The 20,493-nt window shown below is 42.4% G+C and overlaps 1 protein-coding gene across 2 annotated transcripts in view; it reads right to left on the bottom strand.

Annotated features, from left to right (window-relative positions):
* Nucleotides 1-19,888, bottom strand: part of PRRX1 (paired related homeobox 1) — a 72,372-nt gene extending 52,484 nt beyond the window's left edge. For both annotated transcript variants that reach the window (XM_017534146.2, XM_017534145.2), the window contains exon 1: nt 18,423-19,888. In XM_017534146.2, coding sequence (XP_017389635.1) covers nt 18,423-18,663 — 241 coding nt within the window. In that variant the 5' untranslated portion in view covers nt 18,664-19,888. The remainder of the gene's footprint in view (nt 1-18,422) is intronic.
* Between the last annotated feature and the right edge of the window lie 605 nt (nt 19,889-20,493).

The raw sequence follows: 20,493 nt of genomic DNA, 5'->3' as shown, positions 1-20,493 counted from the left end.
AAATTGCTCCTATTTCATACTCCACTGCACACCACCACTCCTTCTCCCATGCAGCTGCTTCCAGGGAGCCCACCAAGGTAAGGCTTGGAAGTTTGAGAGAAAACCCAGGTACAGAAACAGAAAAAAATGAGACTAGGAAAGATGAATGTCCTAGGTCAGTCGGCCAGGCCAGGCTGCACAGCCTCATTGACAATGTCCCCCCTTTTCCTCTTTCATTTACTAAACTCAGCTGGCTTGGTTAGCCTCCTGAGCCCTTTGGAGGCACACTCTAGGTGCCTACCACTGCTGCTCTATCCTCACTCAAATGGCTGGTTAAAGACACCATCATCTCTCATTTGGCCTGTTGCAATAACCTCCTAACTGCTTCTCCTTCCTCCTATAATATACATTCTCTATATAGCAGTCGGGTTGTTCTTGTAAAGACATAAATCACATTACAGAACTCACCAGTTTAAATCTCTCCCATAGCCTGAATATAAGGACAATTCCTCAGTGTGACCTACAAGTCCCTGTCACCTAGCCCCTATATACCTCTCTGACTTTGTCAAGTCCCATTGCTTACTACCTTCCAGTCACATTGACCTTCTTTCTGTTCCATGGCCATATCAAGCTTGTTCTAGCCTCAGGGCCTTTGCACATGCTGTTCGCTCCCTCTGCTTGGAAGGCTTTTCACCCAGCTCTCTACATAGTTAACTCTCTTTTTCTTTCATATCCCTGCTCAAATAGCCTGTTTTATTTCTTTCATAGAACTTATCATTAATCACAATTGAATGCATTTTCTAGGTGTGTGTCCGTTTATTTTTTTATTGCCTCTGTTTCCCAGGAAATATAAAGTTCATGAAAAAAAGAAATGTGTCTATTTTATTCTCCACTACATCCCCAGAACCTAGAATAATGACTGGCACAAAGTAGGTACTCAAGACACATTTGTCAAATATGTATTAAAAAAATGAGAGAGAGAAAGAAAAAGAGATAGGAATGGAAGTCTGTTCTACAAACATAACAGATTTAAACCTAGGTCTCCAGCTTTGTTATGCTAACAAATCCCAGGAGATGAGGACATGGGGTGCCCAGAGTTTGTGAAGTGTTTGCCTAGATGATGGTAATTCAGTTCCTTATTTCCTCTTCAGCTACTGTTCTATGTGGTTCTCTTCCTTACAGGGAACTCTAGAGAAAAGGAGTGAGTAGGATGTGACTGAGGCACCAGAACCTCACTGGCATTCTTAAAGAAGCCATGCAGTGTGACAATACTATCAAGGGTAACTGAGAGCATACAGGAGGAACATTGAATTCAGACATGAGAGGTCGGGGAGAAGGGGTTTGGAGAAGGCTGCCTACAGATTAAATTCATCTAGTTCTAAATTTTGCCTAAATTTTGGTCCTATATCAGTAAAGAGAGAAGGGCCATCCCTTTCCTCCTCATTCTGAGCCACAAATCTATTTCTTCCAGGATGCAACACACTAGCTGCTTCTATTTACACTACAGTTCCACTGTATCATCCATTCACTACTCTCCTGGAGCTTTCCTAGGAATCTAATCACAAATTAAAACATCGCATTTGGAGAAATGAATTTCCAGTTCCAAACAGCCAAATTAGAAACAACTGTCCGAATATTTTAAATACAGTTCTATTCATGGCTACAAAAATTCATTTCCATAGCAACAGAGAACATAATCAGAAATGTTGACTCTGTCCCCTTTTTTTTGTCAGTGTTTTACAAATCAATGTTAGATGATGCAAATTAGAAGCTTGGTTCTACCAGTGAGGTAAGGTTGATACATATATATCTGATTTAATCTTCAATAGACTTGTCAAGAAGATATTTCTATTATTCCCATGATTAGAGCTCAGAAGGGTTGGGTGGCATGTTCAAGGCCACACTGTGGGAACGACAGTGGTCAAAACTCCTCACCTTCAGGAAAGCTCTTTGGCTCACCTATTTCTTCTCTAGTACTATCTTCCAACTCCCTTCTTCATTTAAGTTCACTGAGCCCTGAAATTGACCTCAGTGTTTGTGCTTATCTGACATCTAAACGTCTAGTGTTATCAAGAGGGTTTTTTCTTTTTTTTTTTTTTTTGCAAAGATAACATTTTCTGAAGGATTATTTGCATGTTTTAATTTGTAATTCTAGCACAGTCAGGTACCTCAGTTACAAGAGTTCTATGTTCCACTGAATAAATGCCACTGAAAAACCATTCAACTCAACCACTTCCTTCTAATTTTCTAGCCACTGGAGGAAAAGTTAGAAGATACTGGATTGCAGTGGAACAGAGGGGTCAAGACAAGTTCTGGTTTGTCAATAAGTAACTTTGACGCTTCAGGCACATTGCTACAGTTCCTCTGAGTCTCAAAGCCCTATTTGTAAGGTGGAGGTGGAATATCTATCACTCAGCATTATTGTGAAAATTTAAACAACATAATTAGTATAAATTACCCAGCACAGTACCTGATCCATGATGGTACCCAATACATCTTAATTTCTTCTATTTAGCTCCCTTCGTCCATTAAGAGACCCAAAGGCACAAGTTAAGTGGAATCACTTCTGAGTCTCAAGGCCAAATACAAATAAATATGGAGACAAATCGAAAGTCTCCTTGCTCACCTAGAAACTGCCTTTGTTGTTTCACTGACACATTTTACATCCCCATCAGTTAATAGGACTAAAACCACATTTTACAGTCACATTACAGAAGTCAATCTTATATGGTTCTGGAGTTATCTTTCTGTGGAAGCATCATGCTTGCTACACAGAAAACTTATTTTATTTAAACCAGAAAGCCCAGCTGTCTTTGGTAACTGTTCCTCCCAAAGGAAAATTCATTGAGAAGGTGATTCAGCCAGGATAACTTTCAGAACAATCACAACCAACACCAGCATCTGCAAGGCCTGAAATATGGGATGTTATGACACTTGGGGAATTACTTCTGACGTACTTAATTATGCAACAACAAGATTTGCAGGAGCATAACCACATGGTTCCCCTGAGAATGCTGCCAGTGTGCTCCACAAATGATTAAATATAAAATAAACAAGAGCTAACTGTGAATTATGAAGTTGTAATTCCACCAAGGGGGTTCCAGTGATGTCATAAACCACTAGAGCAAAGTTCATGTCACCAAAGGTCCCCAGATGGGCTTAGAGGCCTGTAACTCAGTAGTGGTCTCTACTACAGACATGGGTCCAGGAAACCCTGTCACCTCTGCTTTCCACCCCTTCACATCTCTATAAGAGCCCTCCTTTCTTGTTTTCTTCCTTTAAGTTTTCTAAAATCATACTTATCCTGCTTCTCTAAATGTAGTTCCTTTTAATTCATTCATTCCTCCGTCATTCAAGACAGACCAACAAATACATCCTTTGGACAGCAATTTATGATTACATATACTTCATTGGAAAAAAAACAAAGCCTGATATTTAATAGAAAATCACTTTAGGACAGGAGCCCTGAAACATACTTTAAAAGGGGATATTTGAAATAGAACTTTAGCATGTGCCAAAACCCACCAGTGGGTTAAATGCCGTTGTCTTTAAATGATACATTTGGAAAGGTTATGTTGAAATTTCATATATGACCTTTTCAAAACTCAGCATCTGAAAAAAGGGGAAATTAAAACTTGGCTTTATCCGACCATAAAAAAGATAAGTAAACAAAATTTCAAAATAGAAAAATTGTGCTTTATCAACTGTCTGAAAGTAAGGAAGGACTTTATAAGAAAAGAAGGTAAAGGTATACTTTCATTTAAAAACATACTTAAAACTAAAATTAAACTGTGAACATTATCTGTGGAATAGATTGCCACTTCTTTGACACGTTTTTTTCTTTTAGAATAAGTGCTAACAGTTACCTAAAACTAATCTTAACGTATACAACTACAATCTGTCAATATATGACAAAAATAAAGTAACATAGTTAGTCTTACTTAGAAGCTTTACATGCCCTAATAGTTGTCTCACATTGTTTTTCTTGGTTTTATATGGCGTGGTTAGCAAAATGCCAGATGCCTAATAAGTGCTATATGTGTGCTCTTTATTTCTCACTTGTTTGTTCACATATTTTATTCAATAACTGTTTGTTAATCCTCTTATAATATAAAAAGCACCATGATAAGTGCTCTGAGGCTTAAAATGTTTGCCTCTGCCCTTGTCTTTAAAACGGTATGTACACCTTTGAAGAGATGAGACTGGGAGTGTTATTTAATAATGGAACACACAGGATGCAGTGGATGTCACAAGGAAAACATTATTCAATACCAATTGCTATGGGAGACAGTGGCCTAGATCAGTGTTTTCAGACTGTGTGATATGAAAATCATCTGGGATATTTAAGATGCATATGCTGTGGAGATTCTGATTCATTGGGTATGAGTGAGGCCCTGGAATCTGCATTTTAAGAAACCTCAATTCATTTTGATGCAAGTGAACCAAGCATCACATCAAAGATAGGCAGGATTAGAGTGTAAGCACATTAGAGAAAGATTCCCATAATCTGTTATTTCTCTTTATCCCTATTTTCTAAATTATTAGAAATAAACTGCACATATGGGAGAGACATAGAAGAAGAAAAACAATAGCCAAAGGAAAATATTCCTAGATGAAGAAGGACTTCATGTGTTCTAGAGAACAGAGACCCAGGGTTTACTACACCCCCAATCAGAGATGCTACCTAATATGATAAAATATTGACAGAATTTTCAGCAAACACACACAAACACTTTTCCATATATTAGAATTGCTATTGCCAACAGAGCTGTGCTCCTAAGCTTTGCCTAACACTCCCTTAGAATGTTGGGGCTGACCTGCCCCTTCTCTCTCACATAAGGCACATGTTAAGCTATTCCCTAGACCATAAGCACACTAGCCTTGCAATAAAGTTGTCAAAGTGCCTCACCCATGGTGACCAGTTTTCTCCACATATACCACAACTGCTAGCCACACTGATCTATTGCTCAAGACTGCCAGATAAATTTAATTGTTGATTGCTTGGCAAAAAAAAAAAAAAAAAAAAAGAGAGAGAGAGAGTTCTGGATGCTTCATGATGTAGAAGTGCCATCTGCATATCTTCCAGGCTTATCAGATTTCAAAGGAACATATGTATGAAAACAGGTCACATATCAACCAGAGGACAGAATGTTTATCTTACTCAACTGGGTTTAGGAAATCTAAGTTGGCAAAAGAATGGCAACTTTATGTATAATTATAGTTAACATGGTGAGCATTATTCATGTACAAAAAAATAAGTAAACCCACAGAAATCTCAGTGGAGTAGTAAGGTAGTGCTGTGTAAGAGGCACTACGTGACGGGGAGAATTTAACGCGGTTGGCCTCCAGAAATTTACTAGCAATGTCACGTCTGAAATAAGAAGTCTTAACACCTTGTGTCCCAAGCATATGTCGTATAGTCTCCATAAAATTCAGAATCTAAATAGAGGGAGGGAAATTTTCTTCTTCAATCCCTGTAAAGTCTGCAGTGATAAATGAAGCAATTTATTATATTTACATAATTTTTATAATATAAATTATTATATTTTCAGATGGCACCAATCTTTAATATTGAGTACAATCTTTAATATTAGTGCCATCCAAAAATATAAAATGATCTGTTATTGTTTCATGCTAAAGGAGGAAGGGTGGCCTAAAGGTGATGACCATAATCAAGAACTTCTGAGACAAACTCCTGGCTCTATCAGGTACTCATGGTGCGGCCTTATAAGTGTCCCTAAAAGTTATGAGGCATCAGTTTCTAACTGTAGATAAAAAGCAAATAGACTCAGTGACATGCTGTGAGAGTATGGCTTTTGGAATATGCAAATATTCCTAATTTCAGTGGCACTAAATGGCCTCCAACATTGATTGGGAAACCACAGTGGACATATATCCATGCCTGGAATAAGTGACACTAGTCAGAGATGCTGTGGAGTGGAAATAATGTAAGTAAAATGCCCAGTACCCTACTACCATTCCCATTGAAGGCAATCAAATAAATGATTAACCTAAAGGCCATTTATAACAACTTATAAGAAAGCATTTATTTGAGTAGGGCACCAGTCATTTTGCTTACATTATTTCATTATTCTGAAGAATAAACCTGTGTGATACATATTAATGTGCCAGTTTCATAGATGAGGAAATTGAGACACAGGGATTTGTCTAAAATCAGTTGGCAAGTATTAATAAATGATAGAACAACAATTTGACACAGAATTTTATGAATCCAAAGTAAAACACATGAAGACACCTAATGTATCTAAGTCTAAATTTAAAATTTTTCACATTTTGAGACCTTGCTGTAAATCCAATGAAATGCATTCTTATTTTTGTATTCTTGACAATTTAGAAAATTTTCCATTCACTCCCTTATAGTATAATAATGCACATAGATTTAGCCCTTTCTTTCTCAAATATTTTCACAAACGCAGTCTCTTTCTGGCCTGCTATGTTAGCATGAAGAAGATAGGTGCAGCAGTCACATGCCAATTTTATCATGAAGAACATGAACCTCAGGAATTTAAAAAGGACTGTGCAGCATGGCAATGTGTTATGAAATGGCACGCTACACTCTTCATTCCTCTTAGTATTGTTTTACTAGATAATACTTCATCTAGAGAAATTTGGTTGACATCAAAGATCATGGAATATAATGAAAAATAAATAAAATGGTATCAGAACAGCTCCAAGCCACAGTTTTCCTGTCTGTAAAATGAAAATAATTACTTTATCCCGATCTTATTTCTTAAAATTGGCTTTATAGAACACAGTAGCATTTGCATATGTTCTTAAAGTTTGTGAAGCAGTTTTATGTTTTATTCCACTTTATCTTTCATATTAAGAACATTAATTCTTTATGACAAAGTAGGTCATCTTAATAAACCAGCAGTCTGAGTATATTAATTCAGTTGAAATGATTATATTTCAAGGCCTATATAGATTGAATTTCCTGGCCTTCAAGGTAGCTCTGAATCTCCAAATCAAAAAGCCAAAAACAGTGCAGAAAACATATATTCTCACCACCCTGAGAAAAAAAAATAATGTTGAGGTAAAGAAAAAAAAAGGGGGGGAGATATAAATTTAAATCGCAGCCCATATATTGTGAGTAAAAACGATCATACCAGGAAAAATTTCTTCCCTGAGGGAAGCTAAGAACAGACTGTAACAGTCAAATGTGCAGTGATATTTTTTCTATTTCTCTTGTCAGAAGGGATTCAGTCTTTGAAATATGTCTAGCAAAACTGCAGATTTCGGTTCCATGATTAATGAACTAAATTACATTTTATTTCTTAAATGTGTTGAGGATTCATCCTGAGGTCTTCGCCTGATCTGGAGGATTAGAGCTGTTGAACAGCACATCTGGTTATAGGCAAAGAGCTCTCTGGGTGGTTCTCTTTCTTTCCTCTCTTAGAAATAGACAATGTGGGGGAACTTCAGAAACTTTTATTAGGCAAGTGTGATTTTTAGTTTTCAAAAATTGTGTTTACTCTCTCTATTCTCCCTTTCTCATGAGGAGAAAGATTAATTATTAACATATATTCATAATTTTAAACTTCTGGTCTATGGAATTTTATATCACTTGTTAATACTTTCCCTAAATAAAATATTTGTATTGATCAGGAAAACGTTTTAATGTCCACTTGCTTGGGAACAATTTTTAAATAGACTTCATAATAATAAAATATGTTGTTTCCCTGAAATTATCACATTTTAAAAAGCTGAGATGCTGTAGATGCTCATGTCTGGATAAATACACGATCTTTAATTTTTTAATAAGTGCTTCTTCATCTGTCAAACCACACTGCCATTCCTGGAAGATGTCACTATCTTACCTATACCTCTAAAAGGCATAAAGAAATAAATGTAATTTTCTTCCTTCTTTCTTTTAAAAAGCATGTATGATCCTTAAGACATTTAATTTTAAAAATTCAAGATTCAGAGACCAGGAGTAATAGAAAATTTTTAGTGCGCTACAAAACTTCCCTCCCTGACCACTAATTCTGTAAGCTCTTCCTTACCAAAGCATGTAGAAATTGATTTTTGGAGCAGTAATTCTCTAACTGTGGTCTAGGAACGTCCTTTAGGTATTATGCAGGCTTTTCCAATTTCAAAAAAAGACATGTGCTCATGCCTAGGGAAGGTTCCCAGCTAGAACAAGCAGAAAAGAAAAAGAAACTGTTTACTCTGAAGGACTTCACTGCTGGAAAACATACCCATCAGAACTTGAGAAAGCTGGGAATTAACTGATACAGCTTCCACAATCCTTGGAGAACTGTTGTTCGTGTTGTGCGTGCTAATCTGTTTAATTTTTCTGATCACAGCAAGTGGGTAAAATGCTTATGCATTTTTTTTTTAATTTTAGAGAAATACAGTCTTTGAAAATGGGGTTAAAAATTTCTCCACTGAGTAAAGAAAACTCAATAATTAAGAATGTTAATGCAGTATGATGCCAACTGTGTAAAAAGTTTAAAAGAAAATATTTTAACACCAAAATACTAACTGTATCTACCTCAGAGTGGTGAAACTTTGGTGTCTTGACATTCCCGTTTGAATTTTTAAATGTACAATAATACATTTTCAAAAATGAACATGTATTACACTTTGGTATCACTTATAATTTTAAAAATCACTTGCAGCTAAAGATTACAAAAACAGAGGTGGGGAGGAGGGGAGAAAAAAAGGATTACAAAAACAGTAGAAGTGCATTGTACAAAAAAAAAATCTATTTGCTTACTACAGTGGTGCTATATACTGCAGAATATGCCTTTTCCCCAAAAGTCTCTAAATCTTAAAAAAAAAAAAACTAAATAATCATAAAATATTTAGAAAATAACTGAGCACTACTGTGGAGCCACTGATTGATATTTCCATAGTAAGTCTTGAGAAAAGAAATTCTTGTGGTCTGGAATAAAGCAGTCAGTGAAGGATTCCCAAGGAGGTGTGATGGGAGCAAAACCTTGGAAGACAGCATGGAAAGCTTTGCAAAAATGAGGCACAGAGCAAGAACACTTCGCATCAGAAGTCAGAAAAGCAGAAATGAGACCAGAGCACATGAAAGGAGACTAGAGCACATAGATTTAGTATACTAGCCTACTAGCCTAGCTAGCATACTAGGCAACAACAGGAAGAGAGAGAGAGAGAGAGAGTATCAGGCAGGCTGCTAGAGCAGGGATGGGAAGGTAGACTATCAAATGTCATTTTAAAAAAACAAGATAAACAATTCAGTTTTGATGTAAAGAATGAAAAGTGATTGTGAGTTGTAAGGAAAGAACATGACATGATTTTTGTAATATATTTGTAGAAAAATACACTAGCATTTGTCATTTGGAAATTCAACAAATATTCTTTAGGGATCTATTATATCCAATCTTTGTCACCAGTACAGCAAAGACAAGAGTTTCCACAGGCTAGGAAGGTGGTTCAGCAGGGCAGGTGAGCCAGGATAGATATTTAAATAGTAGATGAATTCAAGTGATTTTAGAATGTAACTTGCTGGGATTTGGGGATGGATGGAACAGAATTGTAAAGAAAATAGAGTCAAGGATGAGTCTGAAGTGCCTGAGTCTTGCACCCACATGTTACCATACAGGAAGACAGAGAAACTGTAGGTGGACCAGATTGGGGAAGGAGAGCTTATTAGTTCCATGTTTTGTTGATTTTGAGGTCGAAGCACGTTTGCAATGAAGTTCAAATGGAAATGTCAAAAAAGTGGATGCAGATATGGATTGCAGCTCCAATGGAGGGTCTTGAAGCTATCAACTGGGAGTGATTAGCATATAGATGACTATTAAAATGGTGAGCCTAAAAGATACCTCCTAGGCAAAAGGTATAAAATGGGAAGGGGAGGGTAAGGTGGCTAGTACTTAGGCTAGATTAGAAAGGTGTTCCACCAAGAATGGAGAGCTCATTCTCTCACTTGGTAAGCATTACCTGAACACAGACAACAGTTTAGCAACTGTCCCAGTAGTATATGACTGTTGGAATCCAGACCAGTATTTAGGGAAGCAGCACTGGTAGAAAATGAAAAGTCACAATGTACATAATTATTTAATGTTAATTCCCAGTCTGAATTAATGGTGATATGTGAAAATGCCCAGGTATAAAGGTTTATATTCAATACTGACTTCCATGGGAATTTTCAACCTCATATATTTATGAGTTACCTGAAAATAAAACAGAAAGATATCCAGTCCCCCAAACTTCAATCCCCAAGAAGTCTCTAACTTGGCTACTATAAAATGAATTAGCAGAGAAGAAAGATACCTGGTATATTACATACAATCGAGCTCAACAGCCTTCTTGTTTTCTAAGGATCCTAGAAAACAGCATTTAGGAGACCTCTGTGGACTGTAGATGTCAGTTTTCTCTGCAACACAGATTTTCGGCCAACTGTTGAAGCAGAGAGAGTACCCAAAAAGGGGGAGTAGACAAGGACAGGAGGCTGGGGTGGGGACTCTCACCACCCTCTGGGTCCAACCCAAATCTATCAATCCCTTTGCAGACTAACACTAAATTTGTGTGAAAATAACAATAGAAAGTTGAGAAAATATGGTTTTCTGTAGATATCTGATGTGTTGGCTACATCTAACACTTTGCCTGTAGTCAAGCTGATTGAACTTAGCACACCCTGGCTCAAATTTTGATTGAGTTGGGCTCCTTGGCCTTTAAGCTGTATATCTGAATTCTCTTTTAAAAGATTTGGCCTCCCTGTATATATTTAGAGTACTGGGAGCACCCATCTGTTTTTATGCTTATGTATAACTACACCACTTTCCAGTGCTCTTAGGTCCTTGAAAATACAATGACATGACGGATGATGAGAAATTAAGTGAATGGTGTGAATGTTCCCATTCTCAGACAAACGTTTGTGGGAAAGCATTTCCCTTACAGTTTTGGCCTTGTGCTTCTGTTTCTAGTGAACACCTCAGCTCAGATGATCTTGGAAGGTACATATTAACCATCTTCTATGCTATGAAGACAAAATATTCATTCTGCCAGTTTGTTACTCCCACCGTTGCCTAGATTTGTTGACCTCCCAATGTCAGGGTGTGGTATGAAGTCGAAAATCCCTAAATTTACAGAAGGGGTTAAGAATTTATCCTCATCTGTCCTGTGGGTCTCTTGAAATTCTTGTTTGAAAAGGGAGGATCAGTGGCGGCCAGGAGTCACATTTGCAGAATGGAAATGGCTTTAGGTACCCAAGTTGCAGGCTCACACAAGACTCAGGGCAGTTATTGTTCTTTTGTGAGGAGGAAAGGTTACCCTGATTCCAGAGCATAAAACTCTATAGTGCCAGGTTTTCTCTGTGTCTTAACACTCCGGGCACTGTGAGGGCTTCTATGGCAGTTTTCTCAACATCTCACTAATACCAGCCAGGTCTCCATTGCTCAGATCAGCCCCTCTTTCTTTAAATACCTCAAGTAGGTATGCAGAAAAGTCCGTCCGGCTCCATGGGTACAAACCCTCTCCTCCTCCATGGAACCCAGGCATCAGTCCTAGCATCCACCAATTCCATCCACGGTCATCTGGCCCCACTCCCCTCGAGCTCACCTTGGAACCTAGACCACCCTCATTTCAAAGGAGGAGAGGCAGGCAGCCAGCGCGCCTGCCAGCCATCTACATGTTTCCATTAAGATGCAAGTGTGTGTGCAGCTTACATTCATATAGTCCCTAAAGTGTCTTCAAGCTATTATTTCCCATGTCTTGTTACTTGTGTTCAAGAGACTCTCTCTCCTGCAGGAGCCCAAAGATTTTTGAAGGCAGAATAGGTCCCCTCGCCGCCTGGGAGGAGCGCGCCCCCTTTTGGGGAAAGAAGGCAAGGAGGAACGCGTCTGGCGAGGCTCTCCGCTCATTCCCCACGCATAAAGCCGCGCCCAGCTTGGTGCCGCAGCGAGAACAGCGGAGATGGGAAGGGAGTGTTTCTTTGCCAAGGCAGAGACCACACCATTATAACCAAAGATACTGTGGGTTCTGTTTTCAATGTTAAAATTCTTCATTGAATTAATTACTCTTCCACCTATTCCACACCCTCAATCCCCAGCAAAGGTGAGATCCAGAAAGAGCTTCCTGTTCCGACCCCATGTCAACTTTATTACTGCAACTGAGTTTCGGTATATTCTCTCTCTGTCCGTTAAGAAAGTTTCCAATCACTTCACAGTAACTCCGTGAAAGTAAACAAAATGGGAATAGAACCTGCCCTTGCCCTTTCTCCTAACTCGGATCTTGGGAATTCAAATTAATACACAAATTTCAGATTTATCCCTTTTTAAGAGAGCTGAGCCTGGGGGGATCGATAATGGTAAAAATAGCCCCAAAGTTCTCAGGAATTAGACCGTCTTCATTACGTGGCACAGCTAAGGGACTGGGACATCCAGTAACTGACGAATGTATTCTGGGCATAACTCAGACCCTTATTCCTATATTTGAGAACCACAGGAACAGAAGAATCCCCAAGATTCTGGTTGTCCTCAGATTCCTCTAACTCACTTGTACATCTGATTGATTTATTCTGACATGTTTTCTTTATTTTCTTTCATAACATTTCCTTAACCAACCACCATTTGTGCCTTTATTCCCCTCCCCTATGCTAATGTGGCCCTGAAATCGTCTTCCCAGATATTTTTTCATCAAGAAAAGTAGTCCCAGAGCAAGTGAAATATGGTATTTTTTTTAAGTCTTAAACTTAAAATCAATACCCCATAATTGTCTGGATGAGTACTTCCTTGAAGCTGCCACAGTAAATTAGAAAAATCACAACACAATCTACTAATATTCAGTCCACAGTGGAGAGGTATTACTCAAGAACTTCTACACCTGAAAAACAAACCTGCCTACGCTGAACCACTGATGATTATTTCTCTACAGTGTAGCTCCTAATTTATTGATTTAAAAATAAACAGCATTTGGAGAAAAGGGGGACATTGCAGCCATTTGTTGATATTATTATTAGTGTTTGAGACTATTGGGTTTTGAGTCTTAGCTTGCTCACCAAGCCATTTGATTTTAAAGGAATCCAAATTCTTTTAAATGGATACATAACACTGTTGACATATGCATCCTCTTTATTAATATATTGTTGTAAAAGGAGTAAAAGGGCACCCAAACGATAGGATTGGTACTCAGAAGGCATCAAAGTAAAACGGAATTCGACAAAGGGCGCCCAATCAGATGACAATGGTGTGCACTCACAGGCAGTTCTCTAAATGTTTGGACACGAAGAGTTGGCCCCTTATCCAAATATTGACTGTAAAGTTTTATCTGTAGTTCTAAGGAATACTTTAAGGATCCTGTTAATTAAACTTACAAAGGTTTGGGTAGAGAATGCCAAGCCCCCACGCTGTACTTTTTCTTTGAGAGGATATTCTGACCCCTAAAACACTTCCACCACCTGTAGAAAAATAAGCGAAATGCAATCCTTATCTCCTCTACAAACACCACTCTTGATCTTAAAAAGTTGTTCCTCATATTGCTTCTTCTAAAGAGGAAATAAATATATGCATATTCCCAGAGCTGTTGAAAGTGGGCCCGGCCCTAGAACTAGAGGCGCGCTGGTCGCAATGCAGGCACAGACCTTCGCAACAACCCGGTACCTGCTGTCCTGGTGCTTCCGCCAAGGAGGAAGGTTTTCCAGGAGTTAGGGGTCTGCGTTGGTGGTGTGGTAGGCTGATGGATGGAGAGGGAAACAGTGTGCAGGAGAGGGATTGTAAAAGAAACATGCCTTTTAAGATAAACAATCAAATTGGTTTAGAGATTGTCATAGTTGAAAATCTACAGGTTGTTATTTCGTGGAAAAGGTTCCTGGCTGGGAGAGGCATTCAAAGCTGGGTCGGCGGAATAGGTGCTGCTGAATTGACTTTTTTTTTTTTTTGGGGGGGCTGGGGAGGTTAAGGTGATGTTTTGTTGATTTGGAGATGATTTATTTCCTCCCGTTGTAAAATCTAAAATGACAGTCCTGGGAAGAGGAAAGAACTATAGGGACCCGTGTGACCCATTGCTGTCTCCCTGAAGCCCTGGCGCTCTGACCTGAGCGCACTGGGGTTAAGTCTTTCAGACAAAATGCGGGACTGAGCGACGTCTAACACTCGGGAGAGGCGCTCCGAAGCACGAAGGAGGTGGAAATTCACTGCATTCCAGAGTTGGGGGATCTGGAGCCCCAGTGAGTACTGGCAGCCTAGGGCTTCGGACTTCACTGGCCTATCACCCCACACTTCAAATTCCCAAGTCGTCCTTCACCCGAAAGCGGGTAGGAGTCACTGGACTATCAGTTTCTCCAAAATTCCAAGAGAAGGAGATCACCCGGGCCCCTACCTCTGCATGTGAAATAAACCAAAATCACCACCTCCTGGCTGGCCTTGACATTCGGCTTTGGGGATTCACTGATGCACCTTGATCCTGTATTTCACCTCCTCCTCTAAAGAGAAATGTTTCCAGGCTAACCTTAAAACGATATATTTCATTGCTTCCCCTCTTCAACGAGATAACTGAAGCCCAAATTTAGACTGCCAGCACAGACTCTAGAGCCCCAGGGTGGTGCTGCATAAGAAAATTTCTGGCGCAAGGGTTGTTGCAAACGCTGAGACTCTAGGGGTTGATATTACTGTGATGCGAATTCCAACTTGGGAGCGCCCTAGAAAATGTTCCCGCTCTCCTGGGCGTTTCTCTGGCGAAGAAAAGTTGGCCGGGCAAGGTCCCCGGAGAGTGTGACTGGTGGATTGGGCAGGCAATTCGTTCGCGCTGCGTTTACACCTCTCCCTTTGTGACAAATCGATTTCCCGCGCTGCTGTTCTGCATTTGCGTCCCGCCGCGGCCCGGGAGCCAGCTGCGCCCGGTATACACTTAGCATCGGCTTGTGAATGTGTGCGTGTGCGCGCGCGTGTCTAATTGACTTTCCGTCTACCTTTTTATGACTACATGTGTTTCCAACAAAAGGTCTTATTAGGACAATCTGGTTTCACTAATTTAGAGGTTGGGAACGTGGAAGGCAGGCCCCCCCCCTTTTTTTAAGAGTTTGCAGAAGTTCAAATTAAGAAATGACAGCGGGATGCACTGTCCTCATTGGAGTAGGTCTGCTTATTTTTATGACCCGTTCCTCTTTCCTATCCCTGATTAACCACGTTCTGCCACCACCCCCATTCACACTCCACACTATCCCATTAGCCACTGGATTCCAAACAGTGTTAAAAGAATTATTTCTTTGAACACTTAATGTATTTGAGCCCAGAAGCTGGAGAATTTACTTGTCTGAGAGACTCAGTAAAAAGGGAAAGGAAGCATTCCTCAGAGAGGACAGTGTAGTGAATATCAACCAAGGTAAGGGTGGGGACAGAATTGCTGATGGTGAGTGCGGTGGGGAGGGTCTGGGAGAAGCCCTCACTTTAGACAATACCTAATTCCTTCTAGCTCTATTCGGCCCAGGTTGTAATTAGAAATTTTACAATATTAAAAATCCAATATTGAAGGTGTAAGTGGAGTTTGTTTTGCTAATTTCAACTGAAGAGAAAATTTAGAAAGGTCAAGGACTGTTTCTATATAGCTAAAGGAATCAAATGCTTCTTTTTAATGTTCTCTGTCTCTCTGAAGAAGACAATCATTTCCCACTAGACTAGATTTCCAGCAGGGTGCAAAGAGCGCTAGACTCCCGGTTCCATCTCCGAGTTACTTTGAGGATGGGGGAAGAGTCTGCTCTAGCCATCCTTTACCACGACACTCCCCTCTTCCCTGATTCACAGTCTGAGCTTCATTGTCATTTCAGGCTGGAGGCCAAGGGGTCCTGACTTCCAGGGGGCTCATAACAGCTTTCTTGGTGACTCTTTTTGGGAGACCAAGAACTAGGGATTAGGGTTCCAGACTCTCCCATTCTCATCCCAGTGGAGAAAAAAAAGAGGAAAGTGCTTATAAAAGCAAGGAACTATTCGTTAGAACACTACTCTCATCTCTCTGGGAAGCAAGGCCTGGTGTGTGTGTGTGTGTGTGTGTGTGTGTGTGTGTGTGCGCTACTTTCCTAGCTCCAGGTGCCTGTCACATCGTCCCCATCACATCACTCTGCCTTCTGCGGCCTCCTCCCAAAACTGTCTCTTGGTTATGCTTCCGATGAGCATCCTCTTTCTGAGCCTCAGTTTCCTTTCAGGGTCCTCTCCCCACAAGGCCTCTCTAGTCATTGTAACTCTGAGATGGGCCCGAGTATCACAAGTTTTAGAATCTCCCCTTTTCCCGGGACACACAGTCCCCAACTCTGCCCGCAATCCTCAGCTTGTCCTCGCATGCCCCTGCGGAGGCCACATGCTCCTATAGGCCTCCTCGGAGCCTCTGAATCTGCTCTGGGGCGCTCCACCTCTGGCTTCCTCTGGCCAGTCCCGCTCCATACCCACTCTAAGGCCACAGCAAATCCCTGAATCCCAAGCTCCCTTTTCGTGGTGTCCACTCAGAGCCAAACAACTGGTACAATTTGCATCCCTCTTCCCCTGCAGTATCCCCGGGCCATCAGGGCTGGGTCGGTCCCCAGGCTGGCTGAGGCAGCTGGCCTTGGCCTTGCTTTTCTCATCCTCCTGTTTCCTCATAGGGCAAAACAACATCTAGTCTCTCCTGCCCCACTCTGGTCTTCTAAGCAGAATTTTCTTCGTCGCCCTGTTTTCTGTTCTGAGTCCAATCTCTGGTGTTCGAACAGTGGTAAATGTCGCAATTAATAAGTAGTCCTGACAAAACAGAAACAACCCGACGTGCAAAATTGACGAAGCTGGGGTCTACATGGAATGCTATTCTCCTTACTCTTTTAAAAAGTTTTTCATTTTCCCTAGTAAAACGTTTAAAAACAACCATAGTATTTCTCAGTGCATTTTGTTAGAGCTAAGAGTGCTCATGCAAACACTTAACTCACTCTGCGGTGTGGACAGCAGAAGCAGCCCCTCTAGCACCAAAATGCTAAACAGAACCTCTCTACCTCTGCACTTAGCCCTTTATGTGGAACCTGGGGACACCCGGTTCTTCATTCCTCAGAGTTGGCCACTTTTCTCTGGTGTCCAGGCCAGACTTCCTCATCCAGCTTCTGCAGCCCTCTGCTAGTGCATTGGGTGGATCAGCCCTAGGCCTCTTTTGGCGAAAAACACGGAGGGGCGCCCAGGCCAGTAAGGAAGCAGGGTGAAGACCGGGCGCCCTGAGCACGCCATAGGCTCTCTCTGCGGCTTGCTTTAGCGTGGCCCTTGGGGCCACCACTGTGCCCAGGCCCCGTTTCCAATTGTTTCTATGTTCAGTTTGATTTGTATGTCTATTTTTCGAAGGTCTGAAATAGGCAATGTTTTGCGAAAATCACAGAATGCTGGCAAGCCCCCTGGTTCCACGGTTTCCAAATTTTAAGACAAAATGGTAACCAGCAACTATTGACATCGAAAGCGATCAGCCTCATTTGAGAACTTACAGCTAAGTTCTTGCAACCTCAAGAAGAGGGAATATCTATGCGTGTCTGGCACATTGCACCTGGGATGAACTGGGTGACCGGTCTGTTACAGACTCGGGGACACGGGGATACAATTGCCGTCTCTTTTTAAGGCACCATTACTAAAGTGAAGCGAGATTTTCAGGGGCGCGAGGCTGGTCGGTGAGGACGGGGAAGGGAAACTACTTTTCCGGACGTTTAAGAAGCAATAGGGATTGCTCCTCGAAGGTGACACTGGCCTCAGCACAGAAGCCCGCGCCTCCAGGACGCAGCTCGCCTGTGCGGGATCACGCGGGGCTGAATCGCAGGTTTCACCCGTAAAGGACATTCCCTTGGCTTGGCCTGAGTTTGCCCGAGTCAGCCGGGCTTTTGACTCTGCGGGTCTCAAACCCATTTGCCGTGGAGGTGACAGCAGGGGGCAGAGAGTAGCTCCAGCGTCTCGGGCAGGGCGTTCTCTCGTGGCCTCCCCGTTGCGCTCGGCCTTCTGTGCCCGCGTGGAGTGTGCAGCCCGAGCAGTGCCAGTCCTGCTGCCTGTGCCTGGTGCCCTCCCTGAAGCCGTCATACGCTGCCTGACAGAAGTCCTTCCAGCCCAACTCAGCATCCTTAACCCGCTGCTTTCCCAAACACTGCTGGCTCTCTGAGTTTGCGCCGCGATAAGACCTTTTTCCAGCCCTGCCCCGCCGCTCCGCCTGTGGGATGAACCCAACCCGAGCCTGGCTGAAGTAAAGAGAGTTCGCGGCAGACAGAGTCCCTGCCTCCGACCTCAGGGCCTCGGAGTGTCCCCGGGCCTCGGAGCCTCTCTAGCTTCCTCCTTGGTTATGCCCTCGGCCGAGACCCGCTTTTCGCATCTGGTTTCCCCCGGGACTGGCCCTTCCTTTGAAGTCTCCCACCACCTCTACTAGTCCCAGGACTTTCTCTTTCTGGCCCCGGACGGGCCCTCGCTGCCCTACCCCGGTCCCCGCCCTCTGTCCCGGGCACACACCCCCGTGGGCATGCGCCCCTCACTCACTGTCCTGCTGCGGGGTGTCGCTGCCACTGGTGAGTCCCGGCGACTCCAGCAGGCTCCGGCCAGCCTCGCCCACATTCTCGTCCGCCTGTGCCGCCACCATGTCCCCGGCTTCCTCCAGGTCTAACAGGTGACTGACGGAGAAGTTCTTTTTCGCCTGCAGGGTGTCGAGGTTGCCCGGGCTGTCCAAGCGGCCGCCCAGCGCCGGTTGCCGCTCCAGAACGTGCCCGTAGCTGGAGGTCATGGTCTCCCCCACCGATCCCACCCACCCCCCTCTTCCCGCTCGAATCAACACCAAACGCTGTGGGCGCGAGGGGGGAGAGGAGCCGAGTGGGGAAGAAAGAGGGGGGCAGTGCAGACAGAGAGAGAGAGAGAGAGAGAGAGAGAGAGAGAGAGAGAGAGAGAGGAAGAGGGAGGGAAAGAGAGGAAGGCCAAAAAAAAAAAAAAAAGTGGAAAAGAGGGCGGGGGACCCCCTTCTGTAGAGCAGAGCGTTCTGCACCAGCCGCCTTCCGTAGCCTTGGTTGCTTTCCTGAGGCCAAGTCCGGCGCGGTCCAAAGAGATAATCCACACCAAAATACAATATTAAAAAGTCACCCTATGTTCAAGTCAGGAGAAAAAAAATCCCTTCCAACTCTCCAAAAGCATCCACAGGCACAGACTAAAAATAATAATAAGGGGGAGAGAGGAAAGCGGAGGCCAGCAGGGCGGGGGAGTTAGGCAAACAGAAGAAGAGAGAAGAAGGGGTGGGAGAGAAGAATCAAAGTGGAGGGTTTTTTTAAAGGTTAAAAAAGTTATTCCCAGGCAAGAGTTCAAGCACCAACAGAAGAAGGCTTGTTCCAGCTTTAAAACATCTTCAAGAAAACGTGTTCCCCCCTCTCTGCACTCCTGTGGATTCTCAGGAGTGACTAAAGTTTCAGGAGGAGAGGGTGATGTCTTGCAGATGTATTAGAGAGCAGGATTCTCACTTTACTTTTTGTAAGGAGTTAAAAAAAAATTAAGAATTAAAAAAAAATTGGGCTTCAAGAGTCCGATGGAGGGTGCTGGTGGGTTCCCCCCTTTCCCTTCTCTCTCTCCCCCTCTTCTTGCTGGGCTCCTTTTTCCTTCTCAGTTGGATCAAGAAGCTCTCTGGCACATCAAAAGGCACAAACTGGCATGCAGAGGAGGCTTTGTAGGGAATACAAGAAAATTGGAGACCCCTGGGAGGGCAGATCTCGACTTAATAGGAGCCTGTAATTACGTGGCAAAGCCTTTGTGCCGTGCCTGACGTTTCACAGACCCCCTTTCTCCATCACAACCTCCTTCTTCCTCCTTTCCTTGGGTCCAAAAACAGTCTGATTAAGAAAACCCCCTTTGCCAACCTCAGAGCCGGAGAGAAAGGGAGAGGGAGGGAGCAAGAGAGAGGGAGGGAGAGAGAAAGAGGGGGAGGGAGAGAGAAAGGAGGGGGAAGAAATGAGAGAGGGAAGAGATCAAGAGAGACCCTTTGGATTTCTAAAGGTCTAATTATCATTCTTCTGCAATAATATCGGGGAGAAAAGACAAACTGAAACTCAGTCACTTCAAACGCGCTGATTATTTTGCTTCGGCATTAACTCCTGCTGGAAAATCTCATTTGCATGTTTTGATAACAGCTGTGGGGAAATTGGAAAAAATCCACCACTCTCACAATCAAATTTTCTTCTTATGCCTTCCCCCACAACCTTTAAAAAAAAAGATTTTCTGCTGTTTTAACAGTTTTGGGGTGAGTACAGGAGGAAAATAAGGCTATTTTTGGTTCTGTAGAGGGAGCCTATTAAATAATGTAATGAAATAACAAGAGGGATAGTAATAGGAGGCTCTCTCACTCCTCTCGCAAAGACTAAAGGCAGGTTGGGGAGATCTAGAGGGCACCGAATTTATTTGAGGCTTTCCCCGCCATTAGGAATACCAGGGCTAGGGCAATGAGAAATGTATTTGTCTATTAAGCTGGAGGAAAGGACTCCAGAAATATATTAATCTTTCTCCCTACCCCCGCCAATTTTGTAACCTCTGTGGTACCGCCAAGGTTGCTTCCCCAGGCGAGGACGCTAAACCCAGA

This window comes from Cebus imitator, unplaced genomic scaffold, assembly GCF_001604975.1.
Source record: "Cebus imitator isolate Cc_AM_T3 unplaced genomic scaffold, Cebus_imitator-1.0 Scaffold84, whole genome shotgun sequence".
Taxonomy (NCBI): Eukaryota; Metazoa; Chordata; class Mammalia; order Primates; family Cebidae; genus Cebus; species Cebus imitator.
The sequence above is the reverse complement of the archived record's forward strand: the minus strand, read 5'-3'. Positions and strand labels throughout refer to the sequence as shown.